Raw genomic sequence first — 12,060 nt, 5'->3', positions numbered from 1 at the left:
AGGCTTTCCTTTTTATTAGTGAGACTGATCCCTTTTCTATTGTCAGTATTCCTAAGTATGATTGGACTTATGATTCTTAAGTATGTTGGTCCCAGGGCCTCTCTACAGGGCCAGTAGACAGTAGACCTGTATGTGTCAGGGCCTCCTGCTATCTGTCTGCACCTTCAGGGAAGAGGAGCTTCTGTTGGCAGTATTACCCAGGAACGGGGCTAGCTCATTCATTCAGCAGATTTTGATAGTCCCTTACCAATGGTTTAACCCAGTGTTTCACAGATTGCTATCATTCTTTTATCCAATCTGATGATTTTAGCTATATTATAGTGTCATTTGTACTATTATTTACTTAATATTTTTCTCTAAGTTGACTGTTAAATTTATTTTAAAATAATCTGTATTATTGGGCTTCCCTGACGGCTCAGTGGTAAAGCATCCACCTGCCAGTTCTGGAGACGCAGGTTTGATCCCTGGGTCAGGAAGATCCTCTGGAGAAGGAAATGGCAACCCACTCCAGTATTCTTGCCTGGGAAGTCCAGTGGACAGAGGAGCCTGACAGACTACAGTCCATGGGGTTACAAAAGAGTTGGACACGACTTAGTGACTAGGCTTCCCTGATAGCTCAGTTGGTAAAGAATGCGCCTGCAATGCAGGAGATCCCGGTTCGATTCCTCGGTTGGGAAGATCCCCTGGAGAAGCGAAAGGCTATCTACTCCAGTATTCTGGCCTGAAGAATTCATGGATTGTATAGTCCGTGGTGTCTCAAAGAGTTGAACACAACTGAGCAACTTTCATTTCACTTCACTTCAGTTAGTGACTGAACAAAAAAAATTCTTTATTATTACCGTTAGTGGAAAATCTGTCACTTGCCCTGAGAAAACAAACCATAAGAATAAATACATACAATGAAAACAATGTTATTAAAGTCTTAATTTTTTTTTGTGGAACCAGTGGCATGTAGGATCTTAGTCCCCTAACCAGGAATTGAACCTGTGCCCCCTGCAGTGCAAGCACAGAGTCTTAACTACTGGCCCGCCAGGGAAGTCCCTTAACTAGTTTCTGATAGTTGTGAAACTCTCAATCTGTGACCTGTTGCTTCTCTCTTTGAAAAAAATGGGGGAGGGGCATTAGCAAATATTAAAGGAGTGACAGGCTAATACCAAATTGAGACTGTCTCCTTAAATCAAAGGAAATATTAGAAGTCAACTTTCTCACTGTGTTACCTAGTACTGCCTGCAGAGATCACCTAAAAACAGAGTAGTTGGAGTGATAACTGTGCTTTGAAAAACACTGCTTTAACTGACACATCATCATCTTATTTCCTATGCCTGATTTGTGGATGGCTGACCAGCTTACTCCTCTTATTAAGGGAACCATATCAAGCCACAATTACCCTTGAGTAAGCTTTTAAAAAGACTTAAAAAAATAGACTTAGGATACCATTTTTTTTTGGCCTGTTTTCACCAAGTGCTACATAATTTATATTACGAAGTCAGTGATGTAAAATGGAAATAAACATTTCCCAAAGACTCAGCAACCAGTTAATCAGTAGGCTTCCAGGAAGGGGGAGCCTGACAGCAGGCTGAATGTGGTGGGGTGTCTTAGTTAAAATTCTTTTGGGTGCAAGAAGCAGAAACCCTTTGACAGAAGCTCAAGTAGAGGGAGGTTGTTTATAAGCCCTTGTGGGAGCCTAGGGCAGGAATGCAGTGTTCTAGAGCCTGATGGAAACTGGAAAGCTGTCAGGATCTGAAGCTTCTTTCTCAAATGCTTATCTCTGCTGCTCTTATCTGTTTGTGTCTGTTCTTTTCTCTGCTAGGTTCTTCAAACCTTTTCTTTTTTGTTTTTTTAATGTGCTTACTCATCACTTATGAAGGGCTCAAATGTTGGCTGAAGATAAAGTAGAGAGAGGTTGTTTGCTTAATCAGCACTGCCCCTACCCGCCCCCCCTCCATCTATTTTTTGGTAAAGATAACTGACATTATTCTTTTATAAATGTTATATGAATGAAGAGCCAAGAGATAACTCCCTTTTTCACTCCCCATTAACCAACTTGCATCTCCCAAGGCTCCTTCCAGATGGAAATTCTGGACCTGCCCCTGATAATCTCAAACTGGAAATATTTATTGCCTTCCAAATGGAGTTCTACATAGTTTTCTGACTCCAGGTTTCAGCATTGCAGTTATAGATTACCAGGTTTACCCAGCTTGGGTCAAATGTCCACTCCATTGGGCTTCAGTTACGTGATCTAGACATGCTCATCCAATTCTACCCCTTCAGCAGAGTCTGTGGAAACCATTCCCAGAGAAGACGGCAAGGGTACAACATGTTAATATATCAGAGCCTTGTCAACAACAGAGAGGAAAAGTTAAATATCCTTGTAGTCCTAACCTCTGGTCTGATCCGTTTACGGGGAGATCCTCAGAGCTGGGGTTTCACCGAAGATACCTACTCTTTGAGAAGGCTTCAAGATGTGGTCTATGAACCTGGAGTCTTACAGGACTGAGTCAGACATAACTTAGAACTCACTCTGCATGAGACCAACACCAGGTTATTAGAAAGAGAAGATATCATTTATTGAACTGAAATGTCTCTGTCAGATATTCTGTAAGGACAAATGGTGGCCTGTCAGCTGAACTAAGAATTTAAGAAAACTGGTATTAGGTATTCAGGCCACGATTTTGTGTGCTTTTAGATTTCTGTGATTTCGCTCTGCTGCTGCTGCTGCTAAGTCGCTTCAGTTGTGTCCGACTCTGTGCGACCCCATAGACGGCAGCCCACCAGGCTCCCCCGTCCCTGGGATTCTCCAGGCAAGAATACTGGAGTGGGTTGCCATTTCCTTCTGCAGTGCTTGAAAGTGAAAAGTGAAAGTGAAGTCGCTCAGTTGTGTCTGACTCTTAGCTGAGTATTAAGTCTTTGATCTTTTTTAGATTGTGATTCCTCCCGAGTAAGTCTTAATCATTGTAGCTAGCGTTATTGGTGCTCGTCGGTATTAAGTGCATTGAAGAAAGACTAGAGATGAAACTCATGTGTTCATGTGCTGGTTTTTTAAAAGTTGTGGTAGAGTATTCATTGGAGAAAAATTGAAGCCGTTAGGTAAACTGATAGTGTGTTTCTGTTATTTAGCCTTGAGCCACCAGGGCTGTAGATGATTTTGAGTTGTCTTTGCCTCCTCTCTCCCTGTTGCTAACTTGGGACCTTGAGGGGCAAAGAGGGACCAGTAGTAGTAGTCGATTGTGAACTAGCTTGTGTTCAGCCATCTTTCTGTAATCTGAATCAGCAGCTACCACCCTATTTCCCATTTGTAACACTTCTTTCTTTTTCTAGAAATGAATCTTTGCTTTTATTAGATAAATATTTTTCAAGTTAATCAGCTTTGGTTTTTTAGAGCCGTTTTTCCTATTCACCGACACACCCCCCTCTTCTCTTGGCAGTTTCACGTGTTACTAACGTTTGCACTGGTGTGCTGCATTTGCTACAGTTGCTGAGCCAATGTAATATGTTATTGTTAACTCCCTAGTTTACTAGTTTACATTAGAGTTCATTCTGTATGTTGCACATTCTGTGGGTTTTGACAAATGAATAATTGACATGTACCTTCATTACAGCATCATATAGTTTCATTGCACTGAAAAATCCCCTGCTCTCCAGCTATTCATCCTTCCCTCAGCTCCTGGCATCCACTGACTGTTTCACTGTGCCTATAATTTTTGCCTTTCTCAGACTGTTATATGCTTGGAATCATATAGCATGTAGCTTTGTCATATTGCCTTCATTCACTTGGCAGTGTGCATTTAAAAGTCCTCTGTTTTTTTCCTTTGACTTGTCAGCTCATTTGTTTTTATCACTGAAAAATATTTCATTGTATGGATGGATGTACCACAGTTTTTTATCCATTTGTCTACCGAAGGACACTTTGGTTCCTTCCAAGTTGTGGCAATTATGTCATACAAAGCTGCTGTAAACATTTATGTGCAGAGTTTTGTGTGAAAGTAAGTTTTCATCTCATTTGGGTAGATAACAAGGAGCTGGATCATATGGTTAGAGTAAGTTTAGTTTTTTAAGAAACAGCCAGTCTTCCAAGGTGGCAGTGCCATTTTTGCATTCCAACCAGCAGTGAATAAGAGTTGCTTTTGTTCCCTGTCCTCACCAGCATTTGGTCCATAGATTAGTTTCAGTTGTTCGTGTTTTGTCTGTTCCCATGCTGATTTGGGACCTCGATGAGCCAAGAGGGACCTGGTAGTAGTAGTAGGTTGTAGGCTGGCCAGCGTTTAGTCATCTTCCTATATATAAAATTAACATCTACCACTGTTGCCCATTTAACATGCTTCTTATTTTCTTTTAGATCCTCTCATTTGGAAATTAATCTTTGCTTTTATTCTACTTTTGAATAATAATTGATTGCTTTTCTTCCTTAACACAATTTTATAGCAAGTCTCCATATTCCTTGAGTTTTGGAATGGATGCATAGGTTAGGGAACTTAGAAGTCAATTTTTCTTCAAAGTCAGTGCTAGTTTCTGTTTCAACTAACATATATGAAAGAACTGTTTTTCCTGCATCCTTGTCTACTCCTAATATTGCTGGATTTAATCCGCCACCCCTGTTACCATCTGTTTTTTTTTTTTTTTCCCAAGCAAATTATTCTTAACTCTGTGGCATAGTAAGTACACATTACACATTTTATTGAGAGAACATGGTCCATTTGGTAGAGTTGAAGTTTGAGTGTAATAAACCGTTTTGTTAGATATTATAGTTTTTGTGTGACTAAACCCATTTGTTTCGCATGGGTAAAAATGCTAGTGTCATCTGCCATCTAAATGTATTTGGTCTTGAATCTTCATTAAGGACTAGTGTAACTGGATTATATTGCTTTTGGATGAGAAATTACTATAACAAAATATAAGATTGGGTTCTGGACCATCCTGGCTGTTTAGAGTTCATATCGCTCCGTGATATTTTTAAATACCAAATTAGGACACCTTCTGAAATATCTGATACTAGCTTATGCATTTTTCATATTTGTTGTTGAAGGAATATAATGACCCTAACTTCTGTTTTCATAGATTATCTTGATAATGGTAATAATAAAATGGCAATTCAGCAAGCAGATAAGTTGTTGAAAAAGCATAAAGATCTTCATTGTGCTAAGGTAAGTTCATTTGCCTTCAAGTTACGTATATTTGGTGGGTTATATATTGTAATCTTTAAAGGGAAAAGTGTTTCATTAATCTATTTAGTGACTGATTTTCATAGTATTTCTTAGGCCATATATTTTCCTGATCTGTTAAATGCCATAAATAGTATTTAACTAAAAGCTCACTGCTTTTTTCTTTGGACATGACTTCTCTAATTTAATTATTCTATTTTCACAGGGTCCTTTTAAGGAGTGCTGTACATTTTTTTTGTTTTGCTTTGTGCATTCTTAATATGACTGAAATAGGAAAGAATCTTTATTTGCTGATATTTTTAGTAAAATAGTTGATTCGCAACCTAGGCATATATTATGACTTACCTTGTGCTTTCAAATTGCCTTTCTTTGGTTCACATTTCCTTTTCTGTCCTTTAAAAGCAGTCTTGTCTTTTCTCTCAGGTGTTAAAGGCAATCGGTTTACAGAGAACTGGAAAACAAGAGGAAGCTTTCGTCTTGGCACAGGAGGTGGCCGCTCTTGAACCCACAGATGACAACTCGCTGCAGGCACTGACTATTCTTTACCGGGAGATGCACCGACGTACGTTTCTTTCTTTTCACTGTTTTTAAAACTGTGCTTAATTTTTTGGATATTTCTGGTTGAGTTCTGTATTTGTCTGATTTACTTACCACTCACGATTTGATGGATGACAGCAGGTAAACTAGTTCATTAATCATGGCCTGCAAAGGCTGTGGACAGAGTGGCTATTTTGCACATATTAGGATCCTTGAATTGAAATGAGGACTTGAATTTCATTTATGACATTTTTATTTGCTAAATGAAAGAGTTGCCTTTTCCCCACTTTAAAAAAAATTTTTTTTTGGCTATGCTGGGTCTTTGTTGCTGCTTCATTGGCTTTTCTCTAGTTGGGGTGAACGGGGACTACTCTCTGGTTGCAGTGCGCAGGCTTCTCATTGTGGTGGCTTCTCTTGTTGCAAAGCACGGGCTTCAGTAGTTGCAGCTCCTGGGCTCTAGAGCACAGGCTCAAGCGTGTGGCACATGGGCTTAGTTGTTTTGAGGCATGTGGGGTCTTCCCGGATCAGGGATCAAACCTGTGTCTCCTGTGTTGGCAGCTGGATTCTTTACCACTGAGCCACCAGGGAAGCCCCCTTTCCCACTTTTTATTATGAAAAATTTCAAACATAGAAACAGAAGAGCATAATAAACCCCAGTGTGCCCATTATTCACCTTCAGCAATTATTGACACATGGTCAGTTTTAATCTGTACCCCTCTGCCTGCCAGATTATTTCTGACGATATCCTAGGTAGTCTACAGTTTCATCCGTAGATAAAGTTTTTCCCTGTTGATTTCTTAAATGTTTTGTTATGAGATACGTATCTTTAATAATACATGTTATAGAAGAATATGTCTTATGTAACACACTAGAACATTTGATGTGAAGTAAATGAACGTTCATAAACCTACCACTCAGCTTAAGAAATAGAGCATTATTAGTACAGGCATACCTTGGAGATGTCATGCGTTTGGTTTCACATTATAGTGAATATTGCAATAAAGTGAGTCACATGAATTTTTTTCCCAGTTCTCTCAACCTTCATGGAATTAAAGAGAGTTAGGGTCTTCTTCTGGGTTAGGCTGTGGCTTAAAGGAATATCGTGGCTGGTTTGATTGTCTACCCAGATCACTAAAACGTACTTCATGGCAGCAATAAGGCTGTTTGACTTTCTTATCATTTATGTATTCACTGGAATAATACTTTTTTAGGGGAAAGCTGCACCTCTTGGCTTGTTGGATCTGGTTCCCCATCCAGGGAATTCCCTGGAGTAGTACTTTTAATTTCCTTCAAGAACTTTTCCTGTGCATTTACAACTTGGCTAATTGGCACAACAGGCCTACCTTTCAGCCTGTCTTGGCTCTCTACATGCCTTCCTCACTAAACTTAATCGTTTCTAGCTTTTGATTTAAAGTGCCAGTCATGTGACTCTTCCTTTCACTTGAGGCTGTTGTAGGGTTATTAATTGGCCTCATTTCAATATTGTGTCTCAAAGAATAGGGAGGCCTAAGGAGAGGGAGATAGACAGGAACTACCTAGATAATGGAGCAGTCAGAACACACAAACATTTGTTGATTAAGTTCAAGGTCTTATGTGGGTATAATTCGTGGTGCTCTCAAACAATTCCAATAGTAACTTCAAAAACTACTGGTTGAACTTGCCTAGTGGTCCAGTGGTTAAGAATCTGTCTGCCAATGCGGGGGTCACAAGTTTGATCCTTGATCTGGGAAAATGCCACATGCCGCGGGCAACTAAGCTTGTGTACCTTAGAGCTGGTGCTTTGCAATTGGAGAAGCCACCACAGTGAGAAGCCCATGCACTGCAACTAGAGAGTAGCTCCCACTCCTCACGACTAAAGAAAGCCCGTGTTCAGCAACAAATACTTAGCACAGCCAAATAAATTAATAGATTAAAAAAATAAAGATCACTGGTCATAAATCACCATAACTTTATAATAATGAAAAAGTTTGAAATATTGTAAGAATTACCAAAATGTAACACACAGACAGAAAGGGAGCAAATGCTGTTGGAAAAATGGTGCCAGTAGATTTGTCTAGATACAGGGTTGCCACAAACCTTGTAATTTGTAATTTGTAAAACACACAGTATCTGCAAATCACAGTAAAGGGAAGTGCAATAAAAAAATGAGGCATGCCTGTGATTAGAGGACTTCCTGTCTGTCCTTTGTCAACCTCATTTCCCCTTTAACTTTCTAAGAAGGATTTGCTGTCCTGAATATTTTTTTATTCTCTTGCTTTTCTTTAAAAATATTTTCACATTTGTTTTTCTAAGCAATACGTTGCTAGTTTTGCTTATTCTTGGACTTAATGTAAATGGATTCATACTGTACATCTTCTGTAACTTGCACTTTTCATCTAATATCCAAGTGCTTGTAGTTAATTCATGCTCACTACCACAAAATACTTTGTTGGGTGAGTACACTAGAATCTAGGAGTGGAGGTGTTAGGTCATAGGGTATAGGTTCAGCTTAAAGATAAACGTGATGTTAACTTGCTTCTAAATTTACCCTCCCACTAGCAGTGTTTAAGAGTTCTAGTCGCTTCACATCCTTGTCATTGGTATTCTTAGACTTAAAAATTTTTTGGTCATCAAACTGTCATGTTGTGCTCCTAAAAATATATAGTTTTTGTCAATTGTTTCTCAGTAAAACTGGAAAAAAGCAAATTTTTTGCCACCCTAGCAGGCAGAAAATGTTATTTTATAGTTCAGTTTTGTTTTTCGTTCTTATAAAAGATTAAAACTTAAGAATTGAGGTATAGCTGATTATAGGGATTATGTCAATTTAGTGCTGTGGATTCTCTCCTAGCGTTAAAGAAAAAAATTATCTTACAAGTATTGGTTGAATGTTTTTCTGTGACAAGTAGTGACTAGAGTCATGAAGGAAAGGTAGTCTTTCTGCTCTCATGTTACTCGTAGTCTATAAGCAAAAATAGATCAATAGATAGTATATTGCATTATATATTAATACATTGTATAAGAAAGTTATTTAAAAGATTTAAAAGTGGCAGAAGGAAGCAGTGATCAAACTGAGGTGGAGGAGCAGAGATGGTGTTAGGAAAGGATTACATTTGAACTTGCATAGTTTCTGGCAGCGTGCATGGATGTGCGTGTGCTATGTCTTGTCCGACTCTTTATGACCCCATCGACTACAGCCTGCCAGGCTCCTCTGTCCATGGAATTTTCCAGGCAACAGTGCTGGAGCGGGTTGCCATTTCCTTCTCCAGGGGATCTTCCCTATCCAGGGATCGAACACACCTCCTGCCTTGGCAAGTGGATTCTTTACTGCTGTGCCCCCTGGGAAGCCCTGTTCCTGGCAAGAGGGGATTACATTTGAACTGGGTCTTAGGTGATTTTCTCTCAGTAGAAAAGAGAGGAAAGGGGAATCCAGGCAGAGGAAACAATGTGAAGTCATGGAGGTAGGATACAGCACAGGGAATCTTGTGGAACTACAAATATTTTGATGTAGCTGGAGCATAAAGTGCCAGGTGGAAGGAATTTGGAGGAAGACAGAAAGGCTAGATAGATCCTGGAGAGTCTTATATGTTGTAAATGTCATCAGGGGGGCTGACCTAGTCCATTCTTTATTGAAAAACACCTAAGCAAGGGAAGAGGAATGATCAGGTGAGGCAAAGCAGATATTTCTTCTTCCTTAATGATAGGAGACATCTGTTTCCTCCAAATAAGGAAAAAAAAATTGCTGCTAAGATTTGTTACAGTAATTAAAATCCTGTTTCTCTTTGTCTTAGCGGAGTTAGTCACAAAACTTTATGAGGCAGCTGTGAAGAAAGTTCCCAATAGTGAGGAATATCACTCTCACCTCTTCATGGCCTATGCCAGAGTGGGCGAATACAAGAAAATGCAACAGGTAACTTGATGCCCAAACCTCCTGGGCTGTGGGATTTTCTCTGAAAGCCTTTTTACTGTGGTTTAACTGCAGTTGTATGTGTGTGTCTGTACATGTATGCTTGTGTACAGGTATAGGAGTCATTCTATGTACTTGGGTGTGTGGATCAACCAGATATTTTTGTGTGTGTGTTTTAAAGATGAACAACTATTCAGATTCTTTAACTGATTTATTTGGGAAACGTGATTGTTCTTTTGTGGCCTATTGTATGTTTTGTTTGGTTCCAGTAAGAACAATCTAAAGGACGATCTTTATATTTTCCCACTGCATCAGATCGCTGGTATATTTTCAGAAAATGGGTAGAAATCCCAAAGCAATAACTGAACAGACTAGAAAGATTAGCTGTAAAAGTTTGCATCTATTTTGTAAATTCAACTGTTTATATAGCCTGCTAAGATTTTTAAATCCACAGAAGGGGAAAAAAATCCCTGTTGCTTGGGATGCTTTTTTTTTTCCCCTGGATGCAGCTTCTCCTTCTCTGCTAGTTAGCACATTTTTCATGTTCCTTGTATAGCTGTGAAGGTGCCTCATTTGGATACACTGGGGCTGATACGTAAGTAAAACTGGCATCCCAGAGAAATGAAATTTGCCCAGTTAAGCTCAGAAAGGGTTATGATGTCAAGCTAGAGTTTTTTAAAGAAATGCTTTGTGGATATAATATGTTCTGAAGGCAGATATTTCCTACTTGGGTTTTTATTTGGTCTTATTTACTTGAAATATCAGGCTTCCCAAGCGGCTCGGTGGTAAAGAACCTGCCTGCCAATGCAGGATCTCCTGTTGGAGACACTGGTTGGATCCCTGGTCAGGAAGATCCTCTGGAGAAGGAAATGGCAACCCACTCCAGTATTCTTGCCTGGAGAATCCCATGGACAGAGGAGCCTGGTGGGCTATAGTCCATGGGGTCGCAAAAGAGTCGGACTCAACCCTAGCGACTAACACTTTCACTTGAAATATGAAACTGTTTAACACTAGATGAACCAGGGAAAGTGGAAGATACTGTTTTAAGATAAATCCTTTAAAATCAATCTTTGTATTCACCTTGGCAAGTTTTTAAACTGGAAGAATTTTTGGGGGCCCAAATATAATTCTTTTTTATCATAAAAATGATAATTTTATCATTTTTATTTACTGTTGGAGTATATTCTCAGGAAAAGTATTCAGAAATTATAATTTTTCTTCTGTTGTAAAATGGGTATATTTCTTAAAATTCGTAACACTAACATACACATATAAATCTTTAGTATCATTTTTACTTCTAGGAGTATGTTTTAAGTAAAGCATATTAAATATACATTAATATGGACACAGGTAAAGAAATTACAGTTCACGTATATGGTAGAAAAACTACAACACATCATTCTCACTCCCTGCACCCATCCATGGTACTGTGTGTCTTTATTTGTTCACATAGAAAGATATTCCCAGTAGTGATTAAAGACAGCAGGTTGTAACATGGCTCTTCCACTCCTCTCCCACCCACCTCTCCTTAATAAAGGGTGTTATTAGAGGTATGTACTGAACTATTGCCAGGATATAGGGCTGTGGATACTTTCCATCTTACTTTCTGTTCGTTCTTTTTTTTAAAAAAGCTTTTGTTAATTTTATGATCCCACAACATACATTTTTGAAATATATATTTTATAAAATATAAACATAAAATAACAAAAAGTAGAAGTTCATGCAATGGCAATATTAGGTAAATTTTGGGAAAAGGAAAAAATAATCTGCCACTTGATCAGATTTTATTTTTGTACAGTTTGCTTGTTGCCAGAGATATGTATAATTTTTCAGTTTGCTTTTTGGAGACTGTTGCTTTGACGTGGCTTGGTAGTTACAGTTTCTCAGTGTTTTAACCATAGCCTACTTTTGCACTGTCTTAGTCTAATGTATCGGAGAAGGCAATGGCACCCCACTCCAGTACTCTTGCCTGGAAAATCCCATGGACGGAGAAGCCTGGTGGGCTACAGTCCATGGAGTCGCTAAGAGTCGCACACGACTAAGCGACTTCACTTTCACTTTTCCCTTTCATGCACTGGAGAAGGAAATGGCAACCCACTCCAGTGTTCTTGCCTGGAGAATCCCAGGGACGGCAGAGCCTGATGGGCTGCCGTCTATGGGGTCGCACAGAGTCAGACATGACTGAAGCGACTTAGCAGCAGCAGCAGCAGTCTAATGTATTGGAAGAATGGAGTCCTCTAGTGTTAAATGTCTTAGAATTTCTTAGTTCTTATTCTACCTTTGTTGCTGCTCAAGGTAGTCACAGTTCTTAGCTCATACGTATGCTTATTTTGAAATGGGTATGTCCGTCTGGGGTAATAGGTATTTTATAAATTACATGCTATGTTTCATAAGAGTGAGGGCTTTTGTTCAGTACTGAATCCTCAGTTCCTAGGATAAGATATGCATGATAAATATTTGTTAAATAATGAGCAATTTGCA

At 39.1% G+C, this 12,060-nt stretch overlaps 1 protein-coding gene across 4 annotated transcripts in view; it reads left to right on the top strand.

Moving 5' to 3' along the window:
* Nucleotides 1-12,060, top strand: part of NAA25 (N-alpha-acetyltransferase 25, NatB auxiliary subunit) — a 62,777-nt gene that overhangs the window by 4,295 nt on the left and 46,422 nt on the right. For 2 of the 4 annotated variants that reach the window (XM_081546233.1, XM_081546234.1), the window contains exons 2-4: nt 5,056-5,141; nt 5,583-5,721; nt 9,464-9,582. In XM_081546233.1, the coding sequence (XP_081402359.1) occupies nt 5,056-5,141; nt 5,583-5,721; nt 9,464-9,582 (344 nt within the window). The remainder of the gene's footprint in view (nt 1-5,055; nt 5,142-5,582; nt 5,722-9,463; nt 9,583-12,060) is intronic. The other 2 variants (XM_081546235.1, XM_081546236.1) reach the window with 1 other exon arrangement.

The sequence above is a fragment of the Giraffa tippelskirchi genome, chromosome 11, assembly GCF_054371585.1.
Source record: "Giraffa tippelskirchi isolate mGirTip1 chromosome 11, T2T-mGirTip1v1.2.pri, whole genome shotgun sequence".
Lineage (NCBI taxonomy): Eukaryota > Metazoa > Chordata > Mammalia > Artiodactyla > Giraffidae > Giraffa > Giraffa tippelskirchi.
Note: the sequence above shows the minus strand (reverse complement) of the source record. Positions and strands in the feature narration are given on the sequence as shown.